Source organism: Xenopus laevis, chromosome 1L (assembly GCF_017654675.1).
Source record: "Xenopus laevis strain J_2021 chromosome 1L, Xenopus_laevis_v10.1, whole genome shotgun sequence".
In the NCBI taxonomy this organism is placed as follows: Eukaryota; Metazoa; Chordata; class Amphibia; order Anura; family Pipidae; genus Xenopus; species Xenopus laevis.
This window is the reverse complement of record NC_054371.1, coordinates 5,011,696-5,030,505: the sequence shown is the minus strand read 5'-3', so window position 1 is coordinate 5,030,505 and position 18,810 is coordinate 5,011,696. Positions and strand designations below refer to the sequence as shown.

The following is an 18,810-nucleotide window of genomic DNA, read 5'->3' as shown; positions in this document are numbered from 1 at the left end:
AAGTGCAGCGTTGGGTTCACTATTATGACGATGTGTGTCCGTGCTTTGTTCTTTACATCCTGCCCCACACTTAGCAAATTAAGCTAATACCGTATATACTTGAGTATAAGCCGACCCGAGTATAAGCCGAGGTACCTAATTTTACCTACGAAAACTGGGAAAACTTATTGACTCTAGTATAAGCCTAGACACAACTACAGCCCTGTCTCCCAGCAGCGCACAGTCTGCCAAAGCAACCCCCCCCAGTTATCAACCGGACTTCTTTGCAAAGTTGATGGTGACAGAGAATTGCCCAATGGATTACTGTGTGCATTGTCCCACTGTCCCACTACCATGTGCAGAGGGTGTTGTGTGATATTGCCATCACTGTTAATCCTTCATATAACCACAGAGGGCGCTGTGTGATATTGCAGTCACTGTTATTCTTTCATATAACCAACAGAGGGCGCACTGTTATTCTTTCATACAACCAACAGATGGCGCTGTGTGATATTGCAGTCACTGTTAATCCTTCATATAACCACAGAGGGTGCTGTGTGATATTGCCATCACTGTTATTCTTTCATATAACCAACAGAGGGTGCTGTGTGATATTGCAGTCACTGTTATTCTTTCATATAACCAACAGATGGCGCTGTGTGATATTGCAGTCACTGTTATTCTTTCATATAACCAACAGATGGCGCTGTGTGATATTGCAGTCACTGTTATTCTTTCATATAACCAACAGAGGGCGCTGTGTGATATTGCAGTAACTGTTATTCTTTCATATAACTAACAGAGGGCATTGTGGGATATTGCAGTCTCTCCCCAAGTGAACTGTTGGTATAGGAATGATTAAAAGTGACTGCAATCTCAGCTACTACCCGCTGACCCGAGTATAAGCCGAGGTAGACTTTTTAAGCACATTTTGGATGCTGAAAAACTCGGCTTATACTCCAGTATATACGGTACTTAAATGTTATATGTTAGAGGAAATTAAATTCATAAGAAGCATGGGGAGCCATACAACATGTAGGAAAATGTTCTTGCCATTCAGTTTAAAAATGAAATCTGCTAAGTGAAATATAGTTATTTAGAGCAGTAAACATCTTGGAATGCTATTGTTATGCCTGTTTATCCATTGGTTAAGGAATCAAATCCGTAATAGACCAAAGATCCCCCAGGTGACTGTGTCTATATTCAGGAGACTGTGCAAATCCTCTCTCTGTTCTCTATAAAAGGAGAGTTGGATCCGTCAGTCCCCTTACTCTATTCTACACATGCAGCCCAATCCTGGATTCTCTGTTCTGGGAAATGCTCTGAACCCACTGCCTTGTATTGTGGGGCATGGGGCTGTTTGGATACAAGTCTACAGAATATGGCTTTCATTATACTTTTCAGAGTCCTGATTTACGTCATGTCAGTCAGGTGTGTTGGATACTGCTATTCTGCTGTTCAACCTGTTCACTCTGCTTGCAAATTGGAGATAATAAAGACACTTGAGGACTATGAATACATAAAGGAAGGAGATATCATAATTGGAGGAGTTGTAACTGTAAATGCATTAGCACATCATTTTGATTATAAAAAAACTGGCAAACACCTATTGTGTTACAAGTAAGTCTTATTGTATACAAAACAATATATTTAAATCAAGCAAATAAGGTATTTAAAATAGGGGGTACATTTCAGCACTTCGTTTAAATTGAAGCAACACATACTTAATGCTAACAAACAAAGCTTCAGAATTCATAAAGAACAGGTATGGGATCTATTATTGAGAATATATGTGGTCTTTTGGAAATGTTTTTTAAAAATTAGAATTACTTTCTTAAAATAGATTGATTAGATGGGAGATGACCTTCCTGTAATTCAGAGCTTTATGGATAAAGGGTTTCCAAACACGTAATGCAGATCAGTCTTTTATGCTAGTACAAGTTTTTCTCTGGCTACAGAGCCTTTCAGACGTTTTGAACTATAAGGTGTTATTTGTCACCTAACAAGAAAAAAGCTAAATCATTTTAGAAGGAACAAACTTGTGAGAGAGAAGATAGTGCTGACGTTATTGATTCTGTGGTTCCAACTGACACTTTGGTTTATGCCGTGGCATTGTGTATATGGCAAGACACGGCAAAGATCAAAGAGCCAACCAACTGCAGGGAAAAGGTTTGTGTACATCTCACATCAAGTTGTGCTACAAAAATAAGTGCACTCAGATGTCCTGTGTCAAAAAATGCACCATATAAAGGGGTGGTTAACCATTCAATTAGGTGTTAGCATGATGTAGGGAGTAGAACTTTTTTTTCCACAGTTTAGAATTCCAGCAGCTATCTGTAAAGCTGTAAAGGGGCAGAAGAGATGGGCATTTCATTTTTACACTAGAAAAAATAAAGACCAGTTGCCAGGCAAGTTGCTAAAAATACATAATTCTACAACATACTAAAGGGTAACCTAAATGTGAACTTCCCCTTTAAGGTTTCTTTATTTGGTTGAGATTACAAGTGTAGTGAGTGGCCAGTTGTAGGATTTTGCCATACTTATTCAAGGATAAATTAAATGCTAATAATAGTACCACAAAGGTCTCCAAAAGGCCTCTAAAATCACCAGAATCCATTGAAGATCTTTTTTATAAAGAGTTTTTTGTCTCTTTGAAAAATATGCCATTAATTCAAAAAAAGTTTTAAATGGTTTCATTGTGCAGATTTGCTCTCTTTCTTTTGCACACACACATCCATCTTAAACATTCTTGTAGAATTAAAAAGGAAGGTTAAAACAAGGGCCACGTAAACTCTATGGATGGGGATATGTAGGGGGAGAAATATAACACAATTTTAAGGACTGACAAAAACTTTCAGTAATTTCAGTAAATTCTTCCATTCTATATGATAATATTTCTTTATTTTACTCTTAATACTGGTCACAGACCAAATTACATAATGGGTTATTTACAATTCAATAAGTAGGCACATGTTGAAATCTTTTTCATGTTTTCAAGTCTTTGGGTTCCAAAATAGAGTATGAGGACCTAAGCCTTACCAAGGAATCAGAACTGGTTGCAGTTGGTAGCAATTTAAAGCAGAATGTATTGCTACTTCTATAAATAACATATTTGAATTGGTAATACCTTTTTTATGTACTATTAGCTGTGGAAAAGAAAATGTGAAAATGTGCAAAAACCTAAATTCTAATTTATTAATTTAAATATAATATGATTTATTTATAATAGTACTGGTGGTGACCCATTTATAAAGATTCTGGTTTAAGTTAAATTGGCGTTTTTTTGGATCTACAGAAAACATTTTTTCACTAAAACCATGAATGACATGGAATTTATTAAAACTGTGTTAAATAAAAAGCATGAACAGAAAAAAATGCCAATACAGGTACAAACACCAGGAACCCCTCATGTTCATAAAAAAATTCCAAATAAAGCATAGAAAAACCTGAAAACCACTAAAATCACAAAGCAAAGAAGGATTTTCCAATTGTAAACAGGACAGCTCTCGTTGACTTCTACATGACTTCTCCAGCTTTTAGATGTCAACTTTTTTCTTTTAATAAATAACGATTTTTATTCCTGGTTTAGTGTAATTTGTTTAATCTGTGATTTTGAGCACCAAGAACACACAATTTGGGTAACTGAAAAAAAAATGCAAATGTTAGTAAACAGCTTGAAGAGAATTTAGGAGCCTTGTGTTTGTAAAAATTACAAATAAGAAAATCTAAAATGAACTGTGAAATATGACTTTGTTTTACCAGGCCTAGTCCCCAAAATTACAAATATCTATTGGAATTTATTTATTTGATCAGTGAATTCAACAACAATCTTTACTTCTCCCAAAACCTGACGCTGGGATACCACATATATGATTCCTGTGGAGATGTATTTAAGGCACAGAGGAGCATATTACAGATATTATCTGGACTTAAAGACCCAATTCCCAATTACTCCTGTGTAGGAAAGAGAAATATTGTTGGATTTATTGGGGATCTCACCTCAGAAACAACTATTCCCATTGCTCATATACTCAGTGTCCTTGGCTATTCCCAGGTAAGAAAGAGGGACATAGATTTTTTTTTTGAATTGCTTCTTTTTTATTGCCCTTTTTATTCTGCTTCCAGCTCATCACAGTAAAAAAAAGTGAAGTGAGAGGGACAAAGGCCCATGGCAATCACTAAGTAAAATCAGGTAAATACATTAATGGTGATGGCACAGGGGAGATTCGACACCCATGGTTAAATCGTTACTGCCGTGGGTGACAAATATTCTGAAAAACATTTTCCATTGAATAACATTACAGTTGCCACAAGTAAAACTTCAGCTACTCCTGGTGTTCTGACTTCACAGACACAGACAATTCTGTACCTTCTCATTTTCCTGCGATACATTTGGATGTCCATGAGTACAAAGTTTTACTTGTGGCAACTGTAATGTTATTCAATGGAAAGTAGGTGAAGAAGATTTAATTGCAGGCAGTTTAACCTTAGGCCCTTATCTTGTACCCCCCTCCCATCATCAATGTTTCAGCTTTCATCCCAAACTGTTTTCACTACTGTGGCAACTAATCCTAATTTTCTTTTAGCCAAACCTACTGCAACAGTAGGTGTAACACAAGTCATTATGAGACCCTCTTCAAAATTCTGCACTCTGGTTGCCTCTGACACTGTGCTGCCCTCTCATACATAGCTAATATCTAAACAACTCCAGCATCCCTACCTGCTTTGCCTTCTATTCCCATTTGCCATATGTAAGTGAGCCCTAATCAGTTCCTTGGTATATACCTAGGGCACATCACTGGGCATCTGACTTGGAAAGTCACCAATTTTTTTATGCCCATGGCATGTAGGGTTGCAACCTGAACAAAGAGGGTGTTGCTGAGGCATCAGGGGTGGGGTAGTGATGCTGGGGGTGGGCATAATGAGGTGGGAGTGGTTATGGCACTGGGGTTACTGCATTACTTAGATACGATTGGTTGGATTTCATCCCAGTTTTCAATGTTTTAAACTGGACAGAATGTTTTAAACCTTATAGTACTTTGCAAAACTGGGATGTCCAGTTCAAAACTGGATAGGTGGCAACCCTAGCTCTGTCTATATTGTGCCTAATGAAAAGCCCAGTCAAAAGTATGGGATCTTTTATACAGAAATGAGTAATCTGAAAAGTTTTGAATTACAGTCATGGCAATTTTTTACTGATTTGACTTTTTTTTACTGTAATAATAAAAAACTCTAACTAAGCCACGTTAATAGAAAAAATCTCAGTAAGTCACATAATATTTAGATGTTTTTCATATTTTGGCTAAATTAATATTCGGTTTCACATGGCTGAAAATCGAACAGAAAGTTGAGACCCGAATAGGCCTAAGAAAATCGGAACTGTTCGGAAGAAAGTCAAACAGGTGGCAACCCTAATGGTACGTAGACCTCTTTTTCTCTTTGCAAGAAGATCCCTTTAGAGCTCATTCTAGGACACTTAAACACACACACCCTTGAGCACCGTGCCTTGTACTGTGCATTGTGACCCTTCAGTCCAATCTCAGATCACAGGCCTTCTATCTGCTTTTTGGCCATAAGTGAATGATTATTTCTTATACTCTAGCTCTCCAATACATAAACGCTCCACCATCACCAACATCTCCTCCCTCCTTCCTACTCATCATTCAATTCTCAAGCTCACTTTCTAGAAGTACTTATTTAGCAGTGCTCCAAATTATTATTATGAACGTAGCAAACTTTGTCCCTGGATGCCTAGGTGTTTTGTCACCAAATATATGAAGATAAAATCAATGACTACAGTTGTAGCAAACATTGACAATGCATGGTTAAAGTTGTCCCATATGGCCCTAAATGAGATGCCTTAGCATGTTGCATGAAGCACATGTTGAATCATATAGGGCCATAGCGCACCATTTAAGTGTTATCATTTTCATCATTTAAGATACAGCATTAAAAGCTGACGGAAGTACCGAAAAGTACAAAAATGCTAAAAAGCATTACTGTTGGCTGCCATTTTGTAAAGTGGTAACCTGCTCTTTGTTACAGATCAGTTATGGAGCCACAGACCCTTTCCTCAGCGACAGAGCCACCTTCCCTTACTTTTTTCGGACAGTACAAAGTAAGAAAGGGCAATATTTTGCTTTAACTCAACTACTGAAATATTTTGGATGGACCTGGGTTGGAATTATTACAACTAATGATATAAATGGAGACAGAGCTCATCAGTTGCTAACTACCTACCTTTCCATGGAAGGCATCTGCATTGAATTCACAATAAAGATCACAAATGCAGATATCTATACTCAAACTAGAGTGTATAAGGAAATCATCCAACAAACCTCAACCAGCGTGGTTATCTTTTGTGGGACAGTTAATTTGGAAACAGCAGAAAAACTACAGAAACTCTCAGATATATTCAGTGAAAAGACTTTTATCTTTACATCTGACTTAATGTATTATAGCTATCTAATATATTATGCACTTGGATTATTTAATGGAAGTGTGATTATTTCACAGAATATCGCATATTTTAATGAAGATAATCTTCGGCTCAGACAGTTCCTAGACAGTGTCCATCCATCGAAGCAACCAGACGACAAGTTGCTGGAGGCTATTTGGATGAAGCACCATGCATGTATTCCAGAAAATACGAGTGTGTCGTTTGTACATGAATTAATTTATTCACAACATCTCCGGATCTGTACTGGAGTGGAACGACTAACTGATATTGAAACATTTATTGATTTATTCTATACTAGGAACATGGTTATTGCTGTCCATACTCTGATATTAGTGAGTAGCCAGATGCATTACCTTCAAAACAAACTTAATAAACACAGTTCTGTGATTAATTTTAAGCATCAGGTAAGTTGTTGTAAGGTCATGATGACTTTCATGTATTATTATTATTATTGCACCTGTTTTTTCCCTGTATATTAACTAGGGGAGAACTTGTTGGGCACTGGGTGTATATTAATGTCTTTCAGTACTGGAAGGTTGGTTCTACTGTTAGGGGCAGATTTACTAAGCTCGAGTGAATTTTTGAAGTTTAAAAAGTTTGAATATCGAAGTATTTTTTTTAATAATTCGACCATCGAATAGGATACTACGACTTCGAATTTACTTCGACTTCGATTCGAAGTAAAAATTGTTAGAATATTCGACCATTCGATAATCGAAGTACTGTCTCTTTAAAAAAAACGTTGACTTCATACTTCGCCAAATTAAAGCTACCGTATGTGCAATGTTAGCCTATGGGGACCTTCCACAGCGCTTTTCTAAGTTTTTTTGTTGATCGAATAGAAATCCTTCGATCGATCACTTAAAATCGTTTGAATCGGTCGATTCAAACTAATTAATCGTTTGATCAAATGATTTCTATCTGATCGTTCGTACGATCGAATATGCTAAAAATCCTTTGACTTCGATATTCGAAGTCTAAGGATTTCAATTTGAGGGTCGAATTTCGACGTTTTTTTAACTTCGAAATTCGACCCTTAGTAAATCTGCCCCACTATGCATTGGTCTTTTTTTGCGTAATTTTTTTGCATAAAGTGGCTCAACTACAGGGAAGAAGCCTAAAGAGGCATAAAGAAGTTGGCAGATACATGCAGCAAACAGAGCTTTAGGTCAGAGATAGATCGTTGTAGCTGTCAATGTTCTGGAACAAATAAGGTGACAATGAACAGACGCAGATTAGTGATGATCGCATTTATTAATCAGGCATGGATGTGCAGTGTACATCTCACTTTGCCACCTGCTAACTGCAACAAAAATTTACCCCTGAATAATTTGCAGCAATAAAAAAGTTGCGCATGTAAAAATTTCCGCAAGTAAAAAAAAAAATTGACGCCCATTGACTTGAATGCATTTGGACAAAAAATTCCAAATACAAAAGATATATATGCTAAAACACTCTACATTTAAGTTAAAAAGTTAATCTTTATTTAACATAGAATTAAAAGAATAGGCATACAGACCAATTCGAAGTCGAAGTTTTTTTTAATTGAATTTAGCCAAATTCGGTCGAATGAAAATCGTCAGATCGAACAATTTTCCTTCAACTTCTAAAGAGTTCTAGGAGGTCCCCATAGGCTAACATAGCAATTCGGCAAGTCAAACTTTTTTAAAAAGACAGTATTTAGATTTTCGAACTCGAACTTTTTTTTACTTTGAATCAAAGTCGAATTTAGGCCTATTAGACGTTCGAAGTACCCAAAAAATAGTTTGAAATTCACTTCTACCCTTAGTAAATCTGCCCCATATTGTTGATGAAAAGTCAATTTATCCATTCTTACTTCTATTTCATGGGATTATTCCCTACACCAAGGAACAATCCTCATGCTCAAGTTCTACCTCCCAGCCAAGACCAAGAAAATGAGGGGCTTTTTTCTTGAGTTTCTATTTCTATTTCTAACAAAACAGGGAAACCCATTTGTAAAACTTGCAACTGGGTGCCATTTTCTAAAATGTTCTAATATGTTGCACTGTGTCACAAATCATTGTGAGTTGCATACAACTATTTGGTTCCTAAAATGAAATGCAGAAAGTTGCCATGTATTCCTATTGCAGCACTGCTAGCCTATACAGTAGTAGGGAAGGGAGCTGGGTGTCACATGGACATTCCTATAACACCCCTAGATTTTGTGTAATTTAGAACACACTAGTCAGAGAACAGCAGGTGGTAGAAGGTAGTAGGGAGCCCCTTCACTGTGTATGCTACTCATGTGTGTGCCTCTAGTTCCAAAGTACAGAATCTTCAGAAGCAGTGAAAGAGTGTACTTCATAAGAGATGTGAGGACCTCCAATAATAAAGCAACAGTTAATTAATAAATAATTAGAAAATTTTATTAGGACATAGAAACCTAACACGTTTCGTGCCTATTAGGGCACTTACTCATAGGTCCTCACATCTCTTTTGCAATACTGTTTTTGGATTTGCAGATATAGGTTCTTATTCCCTCTAGATCCTCCAAATGACTTTGTAGTCTGACTCTTCAGCAGGTTAGTAGAGTAGCCATCTCCACTGCAGTAACATGAAATATCACATAGTTTGGATTTACACCCTGGGACTGGGGTGAACTGTGAGTAAATCCTCTTCGATTAATTTAATATTAATTTTTGTATTTTTGACTTATCATTTAATATTTTTTGAGTAGTGCCGTATACATATATTTTTTCGATGTGGCAGGGGCACAGACCTTTTCATTATATAAAGAGTGTACTTCCCCAGTCTGACCCACACCCAACCCTAAGCCCCAATGGTTGTCCAAATTTCAAAGCGAACTTGACCTATTTGGGGTCACATGCGGGTTTTGAGTCAACTTGTGCATCAATAAAATATATTTATTTCTACATATATAAAGCTCATGGACAGGGTAGCATTTGAGGTGTAAGCTATAAATATAAACTTGCCAAACATATTTTTTAGACATAATATCCTTTCATTTTTAATAATGTTTACACATAAGATTCATTGGTCTCTGATTTTTGCTTTATAGTTTTACCACCTTTTGAAGAAACTGCAGTATCCATTTGAGGGGCAGTTTCTCAAGTCTTTTAATGAAAATGGGGAGTTGGTTTCTCCCTATCATATAACCTATTTATATTTTACATCAACTCAATACATAAATGAGACAAAGATCGGAATGTACACTCCCTGGGCTCCATCAGATCAGAAGCTAAGTATCACATGGGATGCAATAAAATGGAAAATGAACAAGGTAAGGCAACTATTTCTTTCCTATTTATGGTTTCATTGAATTAGTACCACATAAAGGATAAAGTAAAATATCTTTGATTCATGTTCATACTGCCATACTGTTATATTCCTTGCACAGCAAAGGCCTTTTATTTCATTTGTAGGATAAGGTTGGTTAATACTGGTATTCACCCTACTCATTCACATACTCTATCCAGGGATTACTTTGTAACCAGTGAGATCATCCTATGATGATTAGGCCTATTAGCTGGCTGCCGATCAATAGAGCAGTGTAGGGATACCGGATAAAACAAAATGACAACAAAGACTGATATAGCACAGCATATATATTTATAGTAAAACCTCACAATGCCCCTATAGCAGTTATGTTAAATAGCACATAATAAAATTGAATGATTAAACAACATACAGATAAACATTTATCTAAGTGTAAAAAAGAAGTAAAATGAAGAGAAGCACCTGTGACTAAATACATGCAAATAAACCATTCATACAGTGCCATATTGGTATGGCAAAATTAGATTAAAGTAGAGCTAGGGGAATATATATATATGAAGAGGAAATATCCAGGAAGTCTCAAGAAGATTTCATATACATATTATATAGATTTAAGATAGATTTAGAGCTATAAAGATTCATATAGAGTTAATCAAGTCTCCATGGTGGTAAAGGCTCGGGACCTGGGGTATTCTGGATAACGGATCTTTCCGTAATTTGGGTCTTCATGCCTTAAGTCTACTAGAAATTCAGTTAAACATTAAATAAACCCAATAAGCTGGTTTTGCCTCCAATAAGGATTAATTTTATCTTAGTTGGGATCAAGTACAAGCGACTGTTTTATTATTACACAGAAAAAGGGAATCATTTTTAAAAATTTGGATTATTTGGATAAAATGGAGTCTATGGGAGATTCCGTAATTCGGAGCTTTCTGGATATCGTGTTTCCGGATAAGGGATCCTATACCACATTCCTGGAGATAGTAAGAGTCATTAAAATAAAAATATTTGAGGGTCAGTCTGTAGAATATAATCCAGAATTATGTCATTTCAATGTCAAGCCATCTACCTTAGATAACAAATGACCCATATCTGTGTAAGGTTTGATTTAGTTGGGTTGAAAACATCAGTCTACCTAACTGGGAAGACACTTTGGTAACAAAGGTGGTGTGGGTGACTTAAATGTGAAAGTAATTGACAGAATCAAGACCCTGCTTAGAATAGGTTTCATTTATTGAACCTCTTCTTACCATTCACACACATATCCCTATGGATCTTAACACCAGATAATGTAGGATGTTTCTCAATTTGTTTGATTTTAATCAAATTTTATGGTAAAAATCAGGATTTTTTCAATAAAAGTATTTCCGTTGAGTGTGGTACTATGTTACTTTATTTAGGCAAGTTGCTAAACAAGTTTAGGGTGTGCTCCTCCATGTTTATATCTATATATATATATATATATATATATATATATATATATATATATTGTTTTAAGATTTGAACATTTGTGTTCTGTTTAACATAACTGGTATAGGGGGCCTTTTGAGGTTTGTATATATATATATATATATATATATATATATATATATATATATATATATATATATATATATATATATATATATATATATATATATATATATATATATATATATATATATATATATATATATATGTGTGACATTCAGGTTAGCTGAGATAATAGCCACAGCACAGTTGAAGCACACAAATGGAGCCTGACACCCCCTTTTAAGAGTTGCAGCTTAGCTGCTTTTTATTATTAACAAAATCAAATCTTCTGCATTCTTGCTTCACATATTAATAAGCAGTGCCACTTTAACACTCAACTTGGTCTTCACAAAAACACATTATATCCAGCACTTACAGTTTTGGATGTCACAAGTCCCAGACTCACACAGTCTCTTGGGAGGGATTTATCTCTTCCTCTCGCCAGTCACTTGGCGCTCTCTCCACAGTCCCCCCTCCCAGCTATTCTCAAACACATACGCACACCTCCTTCCAGCACAAAGAGGTCTCCATGGGCCACTCACCCTCCTCTAGCACAAGGAGGTCTCCAGGGGGAGCACTGAAGTGTAGTCACACACCTCTCTTTATCAGCAGCTCACTTGCAGTCTAATTACATTGCTACCTCTAACTGGGCAGCTGAAAACACTCAATGGGTCAGTGAATGAAAGGCCGACCCTACTCTCCTCTATTCACTCCAGGGACCTATTCATCCAGCTTTCCTGAGCCAATACACAGCTTTACTTGGTGCAACAACATATCTATTTTCATGGACTTTACTATTCACCAGTCTAATATTGGTGATATATACCCTTACGTCAGACGAAGTTGAGCTATGGCGAAAGGGACGTAACTACGCTAATTCACTAATTTATGGATTTTACTGAACGTTACCTCTTGCGCCAGACTTGCCTTCTCCAACTCAGACCAGGCGAAGTGCAATAGAGTAGATAGGGATTGCTTCAAAAAAAGTTTACATTTTTTCTGTCCCAAAAAACGCTGGCATCTTTTCCTTTTTTAAGGGTGGTAGGCTGAAAAAGATCTTACATTTTTTTGAGGGTACCCTCCTTCCCCCCTACATTTCCTAGCATATGGCACCTAAACTATACAGTAGGCTCATGTGTAGGGCAATATAACACCTCTGTTTTATTTTATGAAGCTTTCCCAGGCTTGTGTAATGTAATGTATTTGCTGCTACATATACGTCCATTGTACTTTAACTTGGCACCGTATGTAAATTAGGCATCGCTAGCTTAGCTTCGCTTTCCTTGACGAATTAACGCTAGCGCAACTTCGCTAACGTTCGCCTCCCTGAGCGCAACTTCGGATTTTAGTGAATTACCGGCACCCTGGCGAAACTTTACCTGCCGAAGTGCGGCAAAGTGTGGCGAAGCCTGCGCTAGCGCAACTCTGCAGGTTAGTGAATTTGCCCCTTGAAATGATTTTTCAACATTTTGATAAATTTAAAAAAAAAACGCTACGTTCAGACAAGCTTTGATGTTTGGTCGTTAGGAGTAGAGAGACATAGTTACCCATTTTGGAATCAGCAGAATGTGTACTTTCCAAAAATATATGGTTTTCTGGGGTAAACCTACTGTTTCAGGATTTTGTGTCCTTGGAATCTAAAGCATGCCGTTTTCTGCCTTCTGCTTTCAAAATTCGGTAAGATACTGCTGGGAGTGTTTGCTGTACAGAAGTCCTAAATCTGCACAAAACTATACATATCTGGTATTGGCACATTTGAGAGACATGAGGCTTTCCAAATCAGTTGGATTTACATGCGTAAAATGAAATATTTTTCTGGTATAAGTTCATATATTGTGAAAAATAGGATTTTTTTTTTTTTTTGTATTTAGCACTATAAATCTTTTTGCAGAGGTGGAAATACATGAAAACTCAGACAGATTTAGAAAGCTCAGTTTCTCCTGAAAAAAACAATGTATAGTTTTCCTAGGTAAACTATAGGTTTCCACTTCCAAATGCCCCTAAAGTGAGAGAGCTCAAAATGTTTCAAAAATGTCTGGCATTCCGCGTAACCAAAATGGTCAATTCTGCTGGCACTTAAAGGGTTAAAAATGTAAAGAGGGACTAAAATATCTGTGGTTCTGATAACACTAGAACATTGATTACACCTGCCACATGGGTACATTCCAACTTTTAGGGGCATTAAGAGTCTCTGTGGGCCCAATCCCGAGGGACCCATCATGCAAATAATAATAATCATGATTATCGATATTCTCTCATCAATAGAGATGATCCTGTCCTGAATGATAGAATCAGAGACCAGGTTCTGTACATGGTGCACCTCATTCTGTAGTAATATTAAAGGATTTTCAATTTGTTAGAATTTAGGGGTCATCTCCTCCAGATGCTGAGTGACTTGACTCTCCTCTGAAACTATCCTCCTAACGTGGAGAGATTGTGATCTAGGAAATAAAGACATATTGACTCTGGGGAGGAAACTATGAAACTGTAGCATGCTATTACAGTCAGTCAGTTTCACATAATTGTCTATAACACATTACCCTTATGGAAGACCTGTGTATCCATGGAAGTTACTGACTCTCTGCTGTGATTAATAGTGAATGAAATAGTATGAACCAAGTGTTCCTTAAAGAGATTCTGTCATTATTTTTATGGTGTAGTTTTTATTTTTAAATTACACTGTTTACACTGCAAATAATTCACTATAACATGTAAAATGAAATTCCTGAACCAGCAAGTGTATTTAGTTGTAATATTGGTGTGTAGGTGCATCTCAGGTCATTTTGCCTGGTCATGTGATTTCAGAAAGAGCCAGCACTTTAGGATGGAACTGCTTTCTGGCAGGTTGTTGTTTCTCCTACTCAATGTAACTGAATGTGTCTCAGTGGGACCTGGATTTTACTATTGAGTGTTGTTCTTAGATCTACCAGGCAGCTGTTTTCTTGTGTTAGGGAGTTGTTATCTGGTTACCTTCCCATTGTTCTTTTGTTAGGTTTCTGGGGGGAGGGTGATATCACTTCAACTTGCAGTACAGCAGTAAAGAGTGACTGAAGTTTATCAGAGCACAAGTCACATGACTGGGGGAAGCTGGGAAATTTACAATATGTCTAGCTCCATGTCAGATTTCAAAATTAAATATAAAAAAATCTGTTTGCTGTTTTGAGAAATGTATTTCAGTGCAGAATTCTGCTGGAGCAGCAGTTTTTTGAAAAAACCCCCAAAAAACTTGTTTTCCCATGACAGTATCCAATGTCACTCTCCCACAACACCAACAGGTCATCAATGTAGCACCTCCATTTTCAGTAATATTGGTTAAATAGCATGTGACCGTACACAAACTGTTCCTCAAATCTATTTTTAAGCATGTTGCTGTCTGTGGGGGCTGTAAGAAAAAAAGTGTCATGAAACGAAAAATAGTTATTACACGAAACCAAATAAAGTAAATCCATATATAAATATATAGGCTGTCCTGTAGCAGTAATTTGTGCCTACATTTAAAGACAGGCCTGATGAAACATGTCACGCTTCTGATGCTCCTGATATTTTATGTGACTTGAAATAAAGATATAACTCATCCACTCGATTCTTACAAGACAAGTTGACAGGGGACTGAAGTTTTGTTATAAATGTCCCTAAACCCCTATAACTGTATTATTATTACTACCAGTAGTAGTAGTAGTATTGGTATTATTATTAGTAGTATCTTTATTATTATTAATAATAACAACACATATATTTAAACTCCCAAAGCCTAAAGTGCTAGGATGAAAGCACATGTCAATGAATACTGACAGTGTCGGACTGGGACACCAGGGGCCCACCAAAAACCCTTAGACCAGGGGCCCACTTTAAGTATTATTTTCTTCCTCTCTTCACTCAACCTCTATTCTCCTATTCTCTTTTCTTTACTCATGTAGGGATGTGAAAATCTTAGACACCCTTACACATTACAGACAGGCACATCCCTAGTAATATGGACAATCCAGTGGGTCCTTATGGGGACCTTGTGCTTATGTAACCCCTGCAGTTCACACAGTGTACACCAGATGGCACTGTGCCAGAGTATAAAAGGTTTAGGAACCATGTGCTCTGGGTCCATTGCTTTAGCCCAACCAAGCAGGCTGGAAGGGAATGGGTAGTGCTGACCCTAGGCGCCTTGGCCCTAGTAATTAGACAGCTATACTCGTTTTATAGATCGCTCTAGGAGTGATAGAGAGGTTAATTAGTTGAGCAGCTCAAGGCTCCACCAAGGAGATTAGAGGGATTAAGATCCCAGGGTATTACTGACCCAGAGTTGGGAACCAAGTGTTGAGATAGGGATGTCAGGAGTTCCCCTAGTCTGGCACTGGAAGATATCCTGAAAACTGGGCAATACCCATCACATGCTGTCAACTTACTCTCTGCTGTATATTCCCTAGCCTGTGGGGATTCAGCCTATACGTGCTGTGAGTATATGCTTCCTTTATGCTGCTGTGTATGTTCTATACTCCATTGTGGATCAATGCGCTAAATGATCTCTGTGCTATTGTTCAATAAATACTGTTCTTTGTTCAACTGTTAAAGAACTACTGGCGCCCATCATTGTGCTATTGCACCAGGTTACAGTTACACTACACCCTTGTCTCCACCGCGTTGCGAGGGCTTACCCCTGAGAAAGAGAGCTCATCGGTGGTCTCGGCCCACCAAGGAAAATAGAGTAAACGGCCCTAGCACAAGTCAGTTTACTATAGCGCTACACTCACTATAACCTATTATTCAATCTATTTAGCCTCTTTATTCTCGTAGAAATAGGGAATGACCATGAAATAGGCCAAATGTTTAGAAGCAGGAGGGGCCACTGACACCTGGGCCCACCGGGAGTTTTCCTGGTATCCTGATGGGCCACTCCAACACTGAATACTGAATAAACTGAGCATGTTTTATGATTGTTGTTAAGTACCCATATAATGCTAATAACTTTATATATTTTGATTTTAGATCCCAAGAGCTCAATGTTCAGACAACTGTCTCCCTGGCTTCAGGAAAGCAGTAAGGCCTGGAGCCCCGTCCTGCTGTTATGATTGTATCCAGTGCTCCTCAGGAGAGATCTCCAATGTAACTGGTACAAATACCTGTTAGACAGTATCAAGTAATCACCTTGTGCAGTCTTGAGTCCATGAATAGGCAGCCCATGGCAAGCGGGTGAATAAGGACAGGGAGACAAAGAAGTTACAACTAATAGTGGCTCAGTTAAAATAAACTCTCAAAGAGTGGTTGATCAATGAAGAAAAAAGTCCAAGTAGATCAGCAAATACAGGGAAATACTACACTGTTTCCAGTTTTAGAAATATCTGTTGTTGGAATAGGAATCAAGAGAAAGCAAGAGATAGAAAAAGGGAGAGCAAATGGAGAGAAGAGAGACATAGTATTGACAGACAGGAATGGATCTTAAGCATAAAGGATGTTAACGAAGAAACAGGTATTGGAGAATTTAAAGGAACGGTTCAGGTGCAGACCAAGCATATCCCAAGACTTGACAATAAAGATACAAGCAGACTTTCTCACAATATAGTTTATTCTATTACGTACACAGGCCAACAGAGAGGTAGATAACTATACACCGTACTGACTTGACCAGCCACAATTTATACACAAATAATGACATCAGATCCCATTCATAAATTCCTCAATTAAACTCATCCTGTTTGGTGACACTGCTTCTTTTGATATTTATGTTTATCCTTATCAATCTACCTCTATCACGTGTGTGCCTCTTTGATATGTGTGTTTGTCTTCTTTACCATGTTCCCCTGTCATGTGTGTTGCCTCACTGATGTGTTTTCCTGGTGTGTGTCTCTGTGAACTGGTGTCTACTACCTTTTGAGTTTCTTTCTATATCTACTGTCCGTCTCTGCTCATATTATTTCCATGCACTATAATTAAATTAATGCTAAAGTAGAAACTATTTCATGATCACTGGGAGGATGGCAGTTTGTTTGGCACACCCTAGCGATTATAATCACCTACCTGATATCCTAGGCCAATGCAGGGTACTACTGTAGGAGCACCACTTTGCCTCCTTCTTCGTCTTCTTTTCTTCTTCCAAAACACCAGGTTTTTGTTCTTAAATTAGTATTTTTACTCTACTGCACTAGTATTTTTACTCTACTAAAAAGATGGTAACATGGCACTCCTACCCCAGGCCCCCAGTAGGGTAAAGTGTCTATCAAATTGGAACATTTTGTCTTTATGTCTCCTTTAATTTTTAATAAATACTGTATATTTCATATATTACACACACATATATATTATATATTTCATATGTTAATTATTATACATTTGCTTCCTTTACAGATAGTGAAAACTGCTTCAGATGTCCTGACATAGAATGGCCCAATAATAACAGGAATTTATGTGTTGTAAAAGGTGCAGACTTTCTTTCATACACAAGTGATGTGATTTCTGGGTTTTTTTCATCAGTTTCTGTTTTCCTTTTTGTTTTGACTCTTCTGATATTGGGAATATTCATCATATATCGGGACACCCCCATAGTGAGAGCCAACAACAGGAGCCTGAGCTTCCTCCTCCTTGTCTCCATCAAGCTGAGCTTCCTCAGTGTGTTTCTGTTCCTCGGTCGCCCTGTGGATATAACCTGCATGCTGCGTAACATCACTTTTGGAATCACCTTCTCCATAGCTGTCTCTTCTCTCCTGGCCAAGACTATCATGGTTTGTGTTGCTTTCAAAGCCACCAAACCAGGGAGCTCATGGAGAAAATGGGTGGGAGTCAAACTGTCCTATTCTGTAGTCTTGTTCTGCTCATCCATTCAAATAATAATCTGCATGACTTGGTTGGCCATTTCTCCTCCCTTTCAGGAACTGGACCTTCACACTTACCCTGGAACCATCATCATTCAGTGCAATGAGGGCTCAGCTATTGGCTTTTACTCAGTTATTGGGTATATGGGGCTTCTGGCAGCTGTTAGTTTTGTTTTAGCATTTTTAGCTCGGACATTACCGGACAGTTTTAATGAGGCCAAGTACATCACTTTCAGCATGTTGCTCTTCTGCAGTGTTTGGATCACAATGATTCCGGCCTATCTGAGCACCAAAGGCAAAACCACTGTGTGTGTGGAGATATTTGCCATACTCACCTCAAGTGCTGGACTTTTATTCTGTATATTTCTGCCAAAATGTTATAGAATTTTATTTAGACCTGAAATCAACACAAAATCTCATTTACTTGTAAACAAAATCTGTTAATGCCTTTAAGATCTGCAGTACAATTAATGCTTCTTTGTTTTGCATGTATGTATACTTCTGTAGACTGACCAATAAAGCATTCTGAAAACTAAAGTAGAATTTTAAATTTTCTTGCCAATTCATCAAGGGTATTTTCATTACAATGCGCTGGTTATTATAGATTAAAATCAGTTTTCTGATAAAACCATTATACCAACTAAATGTTACTCATGTCTCTGTTTTAGAAAGATACATTTAGCTTTTGAGAATTTGTCCAATTATCAGATAGGATCAGCACAGCTCCATTGACTTCTATGTGTCCTCGACAGCTTTTACTTGGATAAGTTGTTCATCAAAGGTCGAATTTTAGCGTTATGTGAG

At 37.4% G+C, this 18,810-nt stretch overlaps 1 protein-coding gene across 1 annotated transcript; it reads left to right on the top strand.

The window, feature by feature from the left end:
* Window positions 1-1,399: 1,399 nt before the first annotated feature.
* LOC108705248 (vomeronasal type-2 receptor 26) lies at window positions 1,400-18,450 on the top strand. Its single transcript, XM_018242055.1, has 6 exons — window positions 1,400-1,599; window positions 3,742-4,033; window positions 6,025-6,843; window positions 9,480-9,701; window positions 16,187-16,310; window positions 17,543-18,450. The coding sequence occupies exons 1-6, from the start codon at window positions 1,400-1,402 to the stop codon at window positions 18,448-18,450; spliced, it is 2,565 nt and encodes an 854-aa protein (XP_018097544.1).
* The last annotated feature ends 360 nt before the right edge of the window (window positions 18,451-18,810 follow it).

Coding starts and splice junctions, on each gene's coding strand:
- LOC108705248 (XM_018242055.1), top strand. CDS start 1,400: ATGTCAGTCAGGTGTGTTGGATACTGCTATTCTGCTGTTCAACCTGTT. Junction 4,034..6,024: donor GTGTCCTTGGCTATTCCCAG/GTAAGAAAGAGG, acceptor TCTTTGTTACAG/ATCAGTTATGGAGCCACAGA. Junction 6,844..9,479: donor TGATTAATTTTAAGCATCAG/GTAAGTTGTTGT, acceptor TTTGCTTTATAG/TTTTACCACCTTTTGAAGAA.